Below are 15409 nucleotides of genomic sequence, written 5' to 3'. Positions count from 1 at the left end.
TCAGATGCATGAGGTGAAATTAACACTGAAGGCTGAAGTAGTTAAAATAACTGCAATTGAAAATGTACCAAAAAGTAGATAAAGTACTGTCAACATTATTCTGAGCATTTTCTTCCTTGCTGCTGGCTTAAAAAGTATTTTGTAAGAGAAATATTTGGAGAAAAAAAACGGAATTGAATAAGAGCCTATGGTCCATATGCAATTTATTTTTTCTTTTGAGTTTTCTCCTGAGTAATTTTGCCAGTGCTTTTAGTCTTTTACACCTACTTTTTTTGTACTTCTTCAGTTGCAAAGAGCTTAAATGTTATTTTAAACAGAGGATAAAAAAATTACCTATTAAGAGAAAACTTAGGAGGCCCATATGCAATTAACTTTTTCTTCTGAATTTTCTCCTAGGATAGAATTTTTCATATTTGCTTTTAAAATAACTTCAGCATTCTGTAATTGAAAAAGTATCAAATAGTAGGTGAAAGAGTACTGTCAACATTATTTTGGGTTTTTTCTTGCTTGCGGTGTCCCTTTTCTACATTTAAAAACCGCCTCGAGTACACTTTAAGGAAAATATCCACATATTTAATACTTTTTATTACTAAATCTTACATTTACTTAATATATACGGTAGATGTGAAATTACTGAAGACTGTGCTACCTGAAACCTGAAGTGAAAATAAACATTTTAGACAGGTTATTATTATAATTTAGCATTTATATAGCACCGACATCTTCCGCAGTGCTGTACAGAGTACCGTTATATACTCGCAAGCAAGCCAAATTTTTGACCCCCAAAAAGTGGGCCAAAAGTTGGGGGGTCGGCCTGCTTGCGAGTCATGTGATGCGCGGCCCTCCCCCCGCGGCCGCCGCTGCTATTACCTTAACCGGCACCGCTTCCTCTATTCCCCTCTCCTGCTGTAACTAATTCCCAGCAGCGCGCCCCACGGCGGCTGCTGTGATGAGGAAGAGGAAGCCGTAGAGAGAGAGCGGTTCCCATAGTAACGGCGATACACATCGCCGCTACAGGAAGCCGCGCTCTCTCCTGCTTCCTCCATCATCATTACAGCAACCGCGGGGCGCGCTGCTGTGAATTAGTTACACCAGGAGAGGGGAATAGAGGAAGCGGCACCAGCTGAGGTAATAGCGGCGGGCAGGGGGGGGGGGGGGATACTACTTACCCATACTGGGGCGCTATACTGGGCACTACCTACTTATACTGGGGCACTACCTACTCATACTGGGCACTATACTAGCTATGCTGGGGCACTATACTAGCTATACTGAGTTACTACCTACCCATACCGGGCACTATACTAGCTATACTGGCCACTTCCTACCCATACTGGGCATTATACTAGCTATACTGGGCACTATACTAGCTATACTGGGGCACTATACTAGCTATGCTGGGCATTATACTAGCTATACTGGGCACTACCTACCCATACTGGGCACTATACTAGCTATACTGGGACACACTGGGGGGATCACGCAGCCAGCATTTCCTACCCCCGGCTTATATGAGGGTCAATCATTTTTTTCCTGGCTTTTCAGGTAAAAGTTGGGAGGTCGGCTTATATGCGGGTTGGCTTGCTTGCATGTATATACAGTATATATTGTCTTGTCACTTAACTGTCCCTCAAAGGGGCTCACAATCTAATCTCTACCGTAGTCATATGTCTATGTATGTAACGTGTAGTGTATGTATTGTAGCCTAGGGTCAATTTAGGGGGAAACCAATTAACAAATCTGTATTTTTCGGAATTGGGGAGGAAACCATAGTGCCCAGAGGAAACCCAGGCAGTCACGGGGAGAACATACAAACTCCTTGCAGATAGTGCCCAGGCTTAAAATGTATTTTATTGCAATGGTGTAAAAACATTTCCTTTGACAAGAGCAGGGGTCTTCAAACGTTTTGGGTCGAAGGCCGGGTCAACATACTTCAGACTGCTGAGGGGCCGGAGTATACGTTAAATGACGTCTTTGCGGGCCAGAAAGTGAAGCATACCTAGGTGACAACCTGAATTACAATTGGACAGAAGTGTCACCTGATGTGGAATATGATTGGAAACCAGCAAATTACTGCTTTCTGGCTTCCATGTGGATGGGTGGTGCCAGCACTGCTATTTTATTTGTGGACCACCAATATTTAAAGATGTAGCTGTCTAGCTGACCGCATCTATAAGTAATACATTTTGTGTGTGGGGGCCTGTAAAAGAGCCTCAGGGGGCCGCATTCGGCCCGCGGGCCTTAGTTTGAGGACCACTGCTCAAGAGAAAAGTTAATTGTCAGTAAAATGCACCACCAACAAGCAGGAAAATATTCAAAATATATTTGATGGCACTTTTCCACCTACTTTTTGTACTTTTCCACATGTAAAGTGCTGAAAAAATATTTTAAAAGAAGATGAAAAATAATATCCTTTGAGAAAGCTCAGGAGAAAAAGTCAATTGAATAAGGCCTTATGCGTCTTTGCTAATTTCCCTATTGCCTTATTTCACGATGTGGATGTTTAATGCAAATATTCCAGACATAGAAGATCGCCCGGAAGTCGTCTGGGACAAGACAGGGTTTGGCATGTTTGGTTATCTATGGATTTGTAGAGACATGGGAAATGTTTGCATTTACACATGGTGATGGGCCAACTCAAACAGCCTCCGGGTGAATCCTATAATCTCGTTCCTTCTTAGTAAGGTGAAAGCCAGTGCGCCATTGTCAAGAGGCAGCCACAAGCTTGTTAAAAAACAAATCATTTAATTAAAAAAAAAAAAGGTGGTTTGTCTTCCTGTTTCTCCAGCGAGAACGGCTGCTATTCAGCCTGCGTTACACATGTCAGAGTACTCAATCTGCTAACATCTCTTCTAATACGGAGAACTTAATTCAACAGAACATTTTTACCCACAGGGCCCCAGACGTTTTACATCTGAGATTGTGATTGCAGCCATCTTGGGAACACTTATTAATACAACCACATTAGTTGCTGTGCATTTGACCTTAGTAATGTGTTTTCATATCAGAAGTGAAGACAGTTATTGGTAAAAAAAAATCATAAACGGGATTTATGAGTAAGGCGTGTGCTTGCTATCTGTGCAGGTGTATAGTACTCCTGAGCACTGGGTTGTACGAAGATCCAACCTGTCCAATTTCATCTCAATCAAAAATGTGATCACCATCGACCAGATAATCGAACAGAAACCTTTTTATTACATCTGTTTTTTCACATCTGATTTGATTGGTTTTATCGATTGCATTTAGGATTGAGGGCTACTATTGCCTATTGCTTGGTGTAGAGGGGGCTTAAAACTTTGCTGGCCACCTAGTAATGTCAGCAAGTGGCATAGCTCTTGTGTAAAATAAATGTATCCCCTAGTTAGAGCAGTGATCACAATTAAAGTGAACCCGAGGGGAGAGTGACATGGAGACTGCCATTCTTACACTGTATATCAGGGGTCAGGAACCTTTTTGGCTGAGAGAGCCATAAACGCCACATATTTCAAAATGTAATTCCGTGAGAGCAATACAACATGTTTCAAACTGGGACAGTAGGGCTTACGACCCTGTTGCCATGGTGATGTGTATAGAGTTGATGCGTTGGGCAGCAGAAGCGTCAGACACGTCTTCAGCTTCTCTTGGGTTTCAACACCATCAGCAATTTTCCCCGAGAGCCAGACAGGAGAAATACAGACTAACAGCTTGTACACTTAGCTAGCTGACTTGGGGATTGATTTGCTTTGTAGGATGAAATCCCTGCACTTTGGCCCAGTAGGCTGCCTGTCAAGTGACAAAGTGTGGGAATACCCTGACAGGGTCCAGTGTGGGACAATTTGAGCAGTCGTACATTTTGGGGGGAGCGCAAGTAAGTTAGTAGTGCATGCTACAGCAGTAGCGTGCCTACTTTGAAAATTTTACTTGCGCTGCCACACTAAGCTGCACTGCTTGAGCATGGTAGCTTAGTGAATCAACTCCTACGGATTTGTCTGTGAGCCAGATGCAGCCATCAAAAGAGCCACAACTGGCTCCCGAGCCATAGGTTCCCTACCCCTGCTGTATATCTTTCTTCCCCCCAGATTTACATTCTGAAATTTGTCACTGGTGATATCTTTAGTCCTGTCAGTTGTATCTGTGCGGAATGTTTGTCTACTAAGAGTTCCAAGGCTACTACAAATAAACTATACAGTCATGGTATTAGTAAAGCAGCATGTGCACGTCGTGTTTAACATGTTTCTCTGATACATTTGTTAAGGTGCCCATACAATAGGCGACGCATGGGCAGGTTGACTATGAGACAGATCTTTCTGTCTCAATGAATCTGATCAGAGAGGGATGTGTTGCCTGCTCATATACCACATAACAATTTCCAATAGATCCAGTTTAAAACTGTGCCTGTGCTCCCCAAAATCTCACCTGTCCGCCGATTCGATTCATTGCCATCTCACCCATGTCCACCCAGGCATAAGCATTGACACTTGTGGCCACATTATTTGCAACCTTTGGGCTATTTAAGCACTGCTTAGACAGCGCTCTGTGCAGTCTGCTCTATACTGCTCCCATGAATGACCCTAAGGGCCTGTTCAGACTGTCAGCGTATGAAGCACGCGTATAGAATCAAAGAAACGCAAGTTGAAAAATGCATGCGTTTTTCTTGCGTTCTAATGCGTTTTCTATTGCGTTTTGCACACACACGTGACTCTGGGGAAAAAAAAGAATTATGGGAACCGCAGAGGGAAACGTACGCTAAAAACGCAATAGTACGCGTTTTTGATACGCGTCCATAGACTTTCATTGCGTCCGTTTCTATGCGTGACGCACAGAACTGTATGCAGCAATGCGGATAAGAAACGTATGCGTCTCATACGCATACATGTGAACTAGCCCATTCAAAAGCATTAGGAGGCGTTTCTATGCGGTTTTGGTACTTGTACGCGTTCCCTGAAAACGGCTAGGAATGCGCATAGTCTAAACAGGCCCTAACTCTGCCCTGCTCTCTGTCCTGACCGCTGCCTGTATCCCTGACACTCCTCTACCAATTGCTAGACCTGAACAGAGTCTGTTACCTCAGCCTTGCTCAACCAGCCTATGATCTTGACCAGGGCTGGATTTACCATAAGGCACTGTAGGCACATGCCTACAGGCGCCTAATGATAGAAAGGCAGTTCTCTCCCCTCCCTGAGCGCCTACCTCCTTCCTTCCCTATATGCAGTGTTTTGATAAGAGTGTAAATGAGAGGATACTCTCCCTGCTCTCGGCATTCTACTGATGAGATCTCCATTCAGTCTTGGGCAACTCTAGTACTTAAAGGGGTTCTTTCGCGGAAAAAGTAGGCAGTTAAAAAATGTGACAGATGACAGGTTTTGGGCCAGTCCATCTTTTTAAGGGGGATTCTCAGGGCTTTCTTTGTTTTCAACAGCATTTCCTGAACAGCAGTTTAACTGCCAAAATAGCAAGATACCAGCCGGCCTCCCCAATCACTTGCACACTATTATGTCAGTTACATTTTGCAACTGTTGTTCAGGAAATGCTGTTGAAAACAAAGAAAGCCCTGAGAATCCCCCTTAAAAAGATGGACTGGCCCAAAACCTGTCATCTGTCACATTTTTTAACTGCCTACTTTTTTCGCGAAAGAACCCCTTTAATACTGAGGAAACTCCTTTCTACCTAATACTAAGGGGCACTTGTAGCTGAGGCAGGGGAAGTAATGGAGAAGTGACTGCTGGGACAGCCAGCACAATTGCAGTGCAGTTTGGCGAGAGTTTGTACGTTCACGGAGGGCAAAGTCTAAGGTGCCAGGACATCTGTGCCTGTGTAAATCCGGGCCTGATCTTGGCCCAACTTTACCAGCTGCCAGTTCTGACCTTAGCTTGTTACCTCAACCCTGCACTGGTAGCCCTAACATCAACCTGTAGCCACAAACCTGCTCTGCCTGTCCTGAGCTTAGCATTTTGCCTCAATACGGCTCTGCTAGCCCTAACATCGGCTTTTAAAGTCAACCTGCTCTGTTAGCTGCCAGTCCTCATCCTGGTCCTGTTCTCCCAACCAGTATGTCTACCACCTTGACTCGAATCCCTTGCCTTCTCACACTGATTGTAACATTTTTGACGTGACAGCTTTTTCTTGAAGCCATTGATTCTATTAGATCATATGAAAGAGCTAGCAATATTGTAACATTTATGGCTTATGATAAGGCAAATTCCAAACTGAACAGAAAACAAAGGCAGCTGAGATTGTACCAAGAAGTGCAACATAACCTGTTGCTACTATACTGATTAAAAAATGGAGTACTATATATAGATTAAAGTGTTGCTCATAGCAACCAATTAGATTACGTCTGTCATTTACCATCTACCAATTTAACCTCCCTGGCGGTAAGCCCGAACTGAGTTCGGGCTATTGCGCTGCGGAGGATTTCTCAGGCCCTGGTGGGCCGATTTGCATAATTTTTTTATTACACGCAGCTAGCACTTTGCTAGCTGCGTGTACATTACGATCGATCCACGCCGATTCGCCGCTACCCGCCGCGCCGCCCCCCCCCCCCCCCCCCCAGACCCCTTGCGCAGCCTGGCCTATCAGCGGCAGGCAGCGCTAAGGGGTGCATCGGGACTCCCCCGTGCACCATGACATGGATGACGTCGATTACATCATCCCGATCGTCGCCATGGCGACAGGGGGAGCCGGAGGCAATCGGAAGGGGAGGGAAGATGCCGCTGCACAGCGGCTATCATGTAGCTAGCACTAGGCTAGCTACATGATTTAAAGAAAAAAATGAATGTGTTGCGCTGCACCCTGGCGGTTTTAATAGACCGCCAGGGAGGTTAAAGGACCACTCTAGCGAAAAAAAAGTAAGCACTTAAAATCAGACAGAACCAACAGGTTTGGAGCTAGTCCATTTCCTCATGGGGCATTCTCAGGGTTTTCTTTGTTTTCAAAAGCATTTCCTGAATGTCCATTTAACTGCCAAAATAGTAAGATGCCAGCCAGCCTCCCTACTCACTTACACACTATTTTGGCAGGTAGACTTAGCAACTGCCATTCAGGAAATGCTTTAGAAGACAAGAAAAAAAAAACCCCTGAGAATCCCCCATGAGGAGATGGACTCGTCCTACCTGTCGGTTCTGTCAGATTTTAACTGCTTACTTTTTTCCCCGGAGTGGTTCTTTAAGTTTGAAATCGGTTGCCAGTACCTGTTTGGTTGCTGTAGCAACACAATCACTTTTTTTTTATAAACTTTTGCATATTTTTTTAAAACTTATTTTTTTCATAATCTTCAGCAGCAGGAGCTTCTTTTAGTATTCTTTAAGGTTTATTATTTGTAACAGCCAGCTTTTTTTTTTTAGCTTACCCCAAAGTTCCACCAAGTCCTCACCCAGTGTGTAGCGCATAGTTTTGAATACCATTCGGATATGATAAATCTTATCTGATGGCCACAGGCTTTAAGCACTAAAGATAACCCCCCTGAGTAAATCTGCATTGAGTCCCAGCAGCTGTATTATGAAAGGTATTTTGTGCTGGCTGCCAATCCGATGCCCTTCTGCCGATTGGCTCGCTGGAATGTACAGAGAGACATGGCTGACCCGGGCGAGTCGCACAGACTCTGTGTCTTTCTTTGCACTATGATTCTGCTAAGACAGATTATTCATGCTTATTTGAGTCAGGTAGGTCTTTGCAAGCTTCCCTGCCAGGCTTGGGAATTGAGTACACTGAGGAGCTATTCAGGGGCTTCTGATATAGTCCAGGCTTTTATTGCGTACATTCTGACCTAATCCGTCTCCACCCACTTTGTAAGCACCACTTTTTTTTCTCTCTCCTCTTCTCTCTCTTCAATCAAAAGAGGTTATCACCTACCTTAATCCGCCAAGCAGCATGGATTAAACTCAGCTATGTGCCCCAGGATTCCCAAAGAGGATCCAAAGACGAGGGAGGGGGGAAAAATAAAATACTTGTTTCTACTTTTTTTTTCAGTATCTTCACCAACTTCTCTTGAGCTTTTCGTTGGGGGGGATTAGCATCTGAAATAAGCAACCCCGGTGTTCTCGTGAATGAAGACATCAGATGAAAGTTCACTTAGTCAGGCCCTGTGTTTCTCCGACATAAAGGAGGCCCAAAGGAGGACAATAAAAAGATGAGCTCTGCAGAGTCTGCAATAAAAACATTCTGATGGCTAATCCGGATAAGAGATAGATTATAGACCAGAAACAGACCCTTTTTTAATTGGTTTTAGATTTGTTAACCCCAGCCACCGTCTTCCGAGGGGTGATATTGGAAACTGTAGGTGTTAAAAGATGAACCGAATCATCTGCAATGTGATGTTAACGCGGCTTGTTATTTTTTTATGGTCAGTTTAGCATGTTTCTGTGATGTTTACTGAAGAGTTACTGTGGGTTTTATGAGGGAGCTTTTACTTTTGTGTTGGTGCTTAATACTCTGCATACCCTGGGAGTGAGGATGCTGCACCAACAACCTGGAGAGATTTGCCTTCACTTCCTGATCCAGTTACAGGGTCATTGAGTGCAGAATGCCAGTCGCTATTTCTCCAGTGGGGGCACAGGCAGCAATAAAAGAGAAACTTACTCAGCCTGGGTAACGTTTGACTGCTGTTTCACTGGAGAGAAATATACTTTTATATGAGGCAACCTTCTGATACTTTCACTAAGAAAAGAAAAAAACATCCTCAAATCCTCTCTATATATTTCAGATATACCTGGGTTTACTCTGATGTTTCCCCAGGCCATTACTGATAAAGGGAACCTAAGGTGATAGGGATATGGCTGCGAGCACGTTGAATCCAGCACAGGAGATTTGGGCGCAGCCGGCTAATAGAAATTACGGCTATAGCGGCGCACACTGAGTAACGTCGGCGCCGTCACAAGATGGAGCTGAAGTTACTTATAAAACAATAATTCGGCCGCCAACAAAGCTGAAAGCCGAATTACATCATTCCCAACTATCCACGTGGACCTAGAGGGGGAATAGTAATTAACACCGCCGGGACTTGTGCAGGAGCAAGATAAGCCATAGATCGTCTGTATCCTGCGCTTAAAGAGGAACTCCAGTGAAAATAGTGTAATAAAAAAAGTGCTTCATTTTTACAATAATTATGGATAAATGATTTAGTCAGTGTTTGCTCATTGTAAAATCTTTCCTCTCCCCGATTTACATTCTGACATTTATTACATGGTGACATTTTTACTGTGGGCAGATTATGTAGCTGCTCCTAGCTGTTTTGGCTGTTAGAGACAGCTGTAAACAGCTAATTCCTGTCTGTGAACCTTGTTACATTGTAACAAACTGACAAAAGTACCGCAGTCCTCAGAGCTTCTTGTGGGAGGGGTTTCACCACAATATCAGTCATACAGCGCCCCCTGATGGTCTGTTTGTGAAAAGCATTATATTTCTCATGTAAAAGGGGTATCAGCTACTGATTGGGATAAAGTTAAATTCTTGGTTGGAGTTTCTCTTTAAGTCTCCCGGTGGCGATTTCATATGTATGCATATGGCTGCTGACATATGTTTCTCCTTTTAAACAATGTGAGTTGGCTAGCTGTCCTGCTGATCCTCTGCCTCTAATGCTGGGAATACATGATGAGTTTTTTCGGCAGATTTACTGACCGATCGGTTTTCTGATCGATTTTTCTGATCGATTTCCATTCACTTCTTTGAGAAAATCAATCAGAAAAAACGACCGAAATCAGATCGGACCTGTCAGAAATTATCTATAGAGCTATTTATCTGCCAAAAAAAGTGTTTTTTCTTACTTTTAGCAATAGACCCTGAGCAAACATGCAGATCAAATGTTCTTATTGATTCTGCCTGGAGTAGCCACATGCTGGTTTCAGGTGTGTGATTCAGACACTACTGATGCCAGTATGATTTTCAGGACAGCCAGGAAACTGGTATTGTTTAAAAGGAAATAAATATGGAAGCCTCCATTGGTATCTCACATAAAGTTCCCTTTAAACACCTGAGGCAGAGGCAGAGCACACTTGATCCGAGGCAGAGCTACCTAAGGTAAGCACAGAGTATGTTCATGCTGGATCCAGGGCTGTAGAGTTGGTACAAAAATCATCCGGCTCCTCACTTTATGAAACTACTGACTTCAGGTACCGAAATATACTCCAATTCCTCGACTCCAACTCCACAGCCTGGACATACTTTTGTGTTTTGTCCATTCTTCTCTTTGTCCAGTCACTGCACCTCTTTTTCAGATAGGAAGGAACAGCCTTTGGCCTTTGCTGTGATGTTCTCTCCTATTACCTTCTCATCCCCTCTTCTTCTCTGTCCCATTCATTCCTCTTAAGAGGAGGAGATGGGAGAGAACATCACCACACCTCTTCCTAGCAGAAAATTTGACTTTGGCCAAAAGTCATATTTTCCTAATCGTGATTACAGGGGTCGGGGAAACAGAGAGGGAGAGAAAATGCACAGAGTTATGTGGATCCAGCATAAACCTACATCTGTGCTTGGCTTTGTTAGCTTTGTCTCAGATTAGGGAATCTTTAAAGTGTACCGGAGGCGATATGTGACATGATGAGATAAGCATGTGTATGTACAGTAAAAACCATATTAATAACCAGACTGTTTTACTTTAATTTTGCTGCCTGAAAGAGTTAATTTCTAGGCATGGAAATGACAGCTTCTATCTTGTCCTTGTCAGGAATACTGTAAACATCACTGATAAGCAAATTACAGCCATAAAAGTTTTCCTGGCAGAATACAACTTCTGAAGGCAGGGAGAGATAAACTACATGAACTATTGACCTATTTCTAACTTTGGGGTAGTTAAAGGGGTTCTTTCACGAATGAGGAAAAAAATAAAAAAAGTGGTTTACGCATAAACTATTAAACATCCTTCTAAATAGTGTAAAAAGTTTTTTTTAAAAATGAATGGTTTCATCAATACAACATGTATTGTAAATAGTGACGGATGACGGCTGGGAGGCTAATCCATTTGTTAGGGGTGGTTTTTTTTTGTTTTTTACTTTCTTTTCACAACCATAACTGCTGCCTACGCAGTTTTCAGTGGTATAACCCACTTCTAGCAGGAATTGCTGTTATAACCCTAATAGCTGAGCTCAGCTGAGCTGCTCAATATGTGTTTACATTGTTGCTAGGCAACCAGACCCCGGTGCAGAGACTCCTTTGTGAAAAGAGTCCTAAGCTGCTGGGAGAATCAGTCCCATCTACACCATATGATTCTTTGTCAGATTCGATTCAATTTGATTCGATTCATTGATATGATTTGATTCAATCTGACATGTCCAATTCATGATTCAATTCAATTCGATTCAAATTGAATCGAATCATGAATCGGACATGTCAGATTGAGTCAAATCAATGAATTGAATCAAATTGAATCGAATCTGACAAAGAATCATATGGTGTAGATGGGAGTGATTCTCCCAGCAGCTTATGACTCTTCACAAAACGAGTCTCTGCACAGGGTCTGGTTGCCTAGCAACAATGTAAACACATATTGAGCAGCTCAGCAGAGCTCAGCTGTTATAGCTGTTAGGGCTATAAAGGTGATTCCTGCTAGAAGTGGCTTATACCACTGAAAAGTATGTAGGCAGCAGTTATGGTTGTAAAAGAAAGTTAAAAAAAAAACACTCCTAACAAATGGATTAGCTTCCCAGTCCTTCATACGTCACTGTTTACATTACCTGTTGTATTGATGAAACCATTCATTTTTTAAAACAACTTTTTACACTATTTTAGAAGGATGTTTAATAGTTTATGCATAAACCACTTTTTATTTTTTTCCTCATTCGCGAAAGAACCCCTTTAATAGGCTGCCTCTGATTAGAGACAGTAAAACATTACACCTATGTTGTAAATATTTACATATAAAAGATTGTGATACTTTAAAAAGTCATTTTTAGGCGTAGAAGGATAAATATAATTGTTTATCTCATCAGTTTATTTTAACCTCGGGTTCACTTTAAGCTCCGCATCTTCCACCCTGAGAGCTGCCTTGCATTGCTGTTAGCTGGTACTGAGGTGGAACCGTGTGTATGCAGAGCCAGCATCGCTATGGTGGTGTGTAGGGATACATACTGGGGCTCTGACTAATGAGTTGGATGCCAGGTGGTGCCGCTAGTAAAAAATATTGGTAATTTACATTACTGATATTTTACTATGCACTTACCTGACAACCATTCTCATTTGAACCCTCCTTACGCCTAAAACTAATTTCCCCCTACCTAATGCCTAACACTAACCAACCTTCCTAGGGCCTGAACCTACCCCCACCCCACCTAATGCCTAACCCAGCACCCAAAATGACTGCTAGTTGTAGATGATCGGCTACAACTATTATTTCCTTTGTTGTAGTCGATCTGATACTATCTACATTGGGCACCCAACTCACTACTTTGGCGCCCAATTACTGGAACTTAACACAGGTGTCTGTTAGATGCCTGCTAATCCCCACATACTATTTTAGTTTCATTTAGCACCTGCTATGCATTTTTTAAATGTATATATTTGTGTAATAATCAATATTGAAATGAATTGTTTGCAGGATGACAAAGCAGAGCCATTATGTTTTTTATAAAAATTGGTTTCTCTATGAGTAACTTATTTCATGTTAGTTTTGGTCACATGACTGCTCTTAGTACTTCCTCTTCCTGGCATCGGAGGCTTTAGGACTATCAACTCCTGCTTTGGTTGGAGAGATGGAAAGTTGCCCACTGTAATTGGCACAGAAAGAGCAAGCTACAAAGGTGCAAATATGAAACGTTGCACCAGTGATCAATCACTTTTTTACATTTTTCATTCCTCAAACAAACTGTCTATCCTTTTCCTTATATCCTTAGGTTTTGCAGAACATGGGCTTGATTCACAAAGCGGTGCTAACTGTTAGCACGCCTGTGAAAACCCCCTTAGCACGTCTAAACCAGCTTTTCGCTCTCAAAACTTTATGCACGTAAAACTTTACGCGCGCACTGCACAGAGCGCTCCACGCGAAGTGCCCATTAAAGCCTGTGGGACTTAGCGCGCGCATAGGACTTTGCACGCGTAAAACTTTGCGCATGATCTGATTGAGAAATCCGGTGCTAACCTACTTAGCACCCTGGTTAACACGTCTAAAGACTTAAGACGTGCTAAGTAGGTTAGCACTGCTTTGTGAATCAAGCCCCATGTATCCAAACTGCTCATTGATTTGGACATTGAGTATGAAATCACAAATTATATATATCTTTTTGTTTTTTAAAATTATCAGTTTCTAAAGCTTATAAAAGTCCTCAAACTCTAGTCAGATCATTGACCACTACTCTAAATTGGTCTAAACAATAACTAAAAAGACAGATTAGTTGCTTGACGGATCCAGATAAAATAGTCACATTGAAGAAGAAATTGCCTGGAAAAATGCATGTCATCACAGTTGGAGGTGCAAACAAACCTTCAAAAAATTCAGGTAAGCGCATCACATGACAAACCGTGATTTTAGAAAGAAAGTGTTTGGTTTTAGTGACCTTTTAAACTGGCGCATAAAGCAAGCGAAAGTGTATTGCCAAAAAAAACATATTGAGTACGTAAGGTCAAAATGACAGGCTCTGTGTTAATGAAGATGGATGGGGGAAGGGGGTGTTGCTAGGTTAAACAAATAACTGTCCTGACGTCTTTGGGGCACAGGAGATGCTCCACCCCCTCTCCTTGGCAGTGCATTGGTGGCCATTTATTCAAAGACTGCCGAAGGACCGCCTGCTGGCTACCCCAGGTTAACAGCCACCAATCATGCCCTGGCTGGGGCCAGGCTGCGGGCACAAAACATTACCAGGGCCCGTCTCCAAGCTCTGTTACTTTGACCTCAAGTAATCTTAAAATGACCAATATAACTTAACTTGCAGATACATTTAGGCATTTCCATTGTGGTATTCTACTTTTTTGTTCTACTGTAATGTTTTCACGTGGTTGATCATGCAGTCACATTATAATACATAATATAATATACACTTTTTCCTCCCCTGCACAGTCTATACCGTTGTCTTCATCCAGATTTGGTCACTACTATGACATATCGAAAACCATGTCCCCAGATATGTTGCAGTCTGCGAAGACACACAACTTCTATCTTCCACAAATAATACCAATGGAGGGAATGCACAGGTACTCTTTTTTTTTTTTTTCATTATGTTTTTATGCTGATAAATATTTTGCCTTCAAAGTGAAAATTGACCTAGATTTTTTTTGCCTTGCCCAATTGATACTTTCGATTGATTTTTAGTCAAAATCAGGTGATCAGTTTAATTGATCATACATTTACAGGAATCAGTGCCACCATGGATATAATATTAGAGGGCACTAAAGGGGGGGGGGGGGGGGGGCGGAGCAGAAACATTAAAAGGGAACTCTGCCTTATAGTTTTTATGGAGGAAACGCTGCCTGCTTTATGAATTTCAGCAATGACACGCAGGAACATCAGAAGTGCATAGACTGCCCAGTCTGATGTTCAGACTACATGCGCTGCGCAGCAGTGCAATGCGCTATCGCGCTGAATGGGATCAGCAGGGCAGATGGCGGGCATTGCGTTCCGATCACATGGCCATCAGCGCTGAGTAGTATGAACGAGGCCTCAATCTGATTAACCTCCTGAGCATTACGCCGCTCAGGAGGTTTTGCCAGTTTGTGTCCCCATGCATAATAAATGTGATCCAATGGCTGTAAAACCTTTAGCTAGCACTAGGCTAGCTAGTACAAGTGTCCGGCACCCCCCGATCCCAGCCTCTCCCCCGTTTATACATTACCCAGCCTGGATCAGGAAATAGGCGCAGACTCCCCCGCACAGCCCTGGTCTTCACTATGGGGAGGATTGCACATGACGTCATGCGCAAACCCGATCCTCCCTATAGAGAGACCGAAGCTGTGCAGGGAGGCTGCGCGATCGCTGGATCCAGGCTGGGTAATGTATTAACGGGGGGATCGCAGGCGATCGGGGGGAGCTGGACACTTGTACTAGCTTGCCTAGTGCTAGCTAAAGGTTTTACAGCCATTGGATCACATTTATTATGCATGGGGGACTCCTGGGGCCAGCAAGTGGTATGCCGCTAAGCAGGTTAAAAAGTGTTCTTTTAATTTTTTTCAGAGCTTTAGTTACAAATAAAGGTAAACTGGCGGAAATTATTTATAACTTTTTTTGAAGGCAAAATAGAAAAAAGTCATGTTACTGTATTAACAAAAGTGAATTTAATGCTTTACATTATGTTTTTGCATCAAACTTGAACTTAAAGCGCCTTCCCCGCCCGTAGATTGCTGTGCGGACATTAGCCCCGCTGTCGGAAAGCGAGGAACATGAATGGTTTTATGTACTCGGCAAAGCACTGCATAATACGCCATTCTTATATAAAGGCAGGAAATAAATAAATATTTACAAATCCTATTTGCCGCTAACATTGATTTATCCCTTAAATGGAGAACATGCCTA

At 42.8% G+C, this 15409-nt stretch overlaps 1 protein-coding gene across 1 annotated transcript in view; it reads left to right on the top strand.

Annotated features, from left to right (window-relative positions):
- Nucleotides 1-15409, top strand: part of ELP4 (elongator acetyltransferase complex subunit 4) — a 477499-nt gene that overhangs the window by 119400 nt on the left and 342690 nt on the right. The window contains exon 5 of the mRNA XM_068261125.1: nucleotides 13961-14094. Within this exon, the coding sequence (XP_068117226.1) occupies nucleotides 13961-14094 (134 nt within the window). The remainder of the gene's footprint in view (nucleotides 1-13960; nucleotides 14095-15409) is intronic.

The sequence above is a fragment of the Hyperolius riggenbachi genome, chromosome 11, assembly GCF_040937935.1.
Source record: "Hyperolius riggenbachi isolate aHypRig1 chromosome 11, aHypRig1.pri, whole genome shotgun sequence".
Classification (NCBI taxonomy): Eukaryota; Metazoa; Chordata; class Amphibia; order Anura; family Hyperoliidae; genus Hyperolius; species Hyperolius riggenbachi.
Note: the sequence above shows the minus strand (reverse complement) of the source record. Positions and strands in the feature narration are given on the sequence as shown.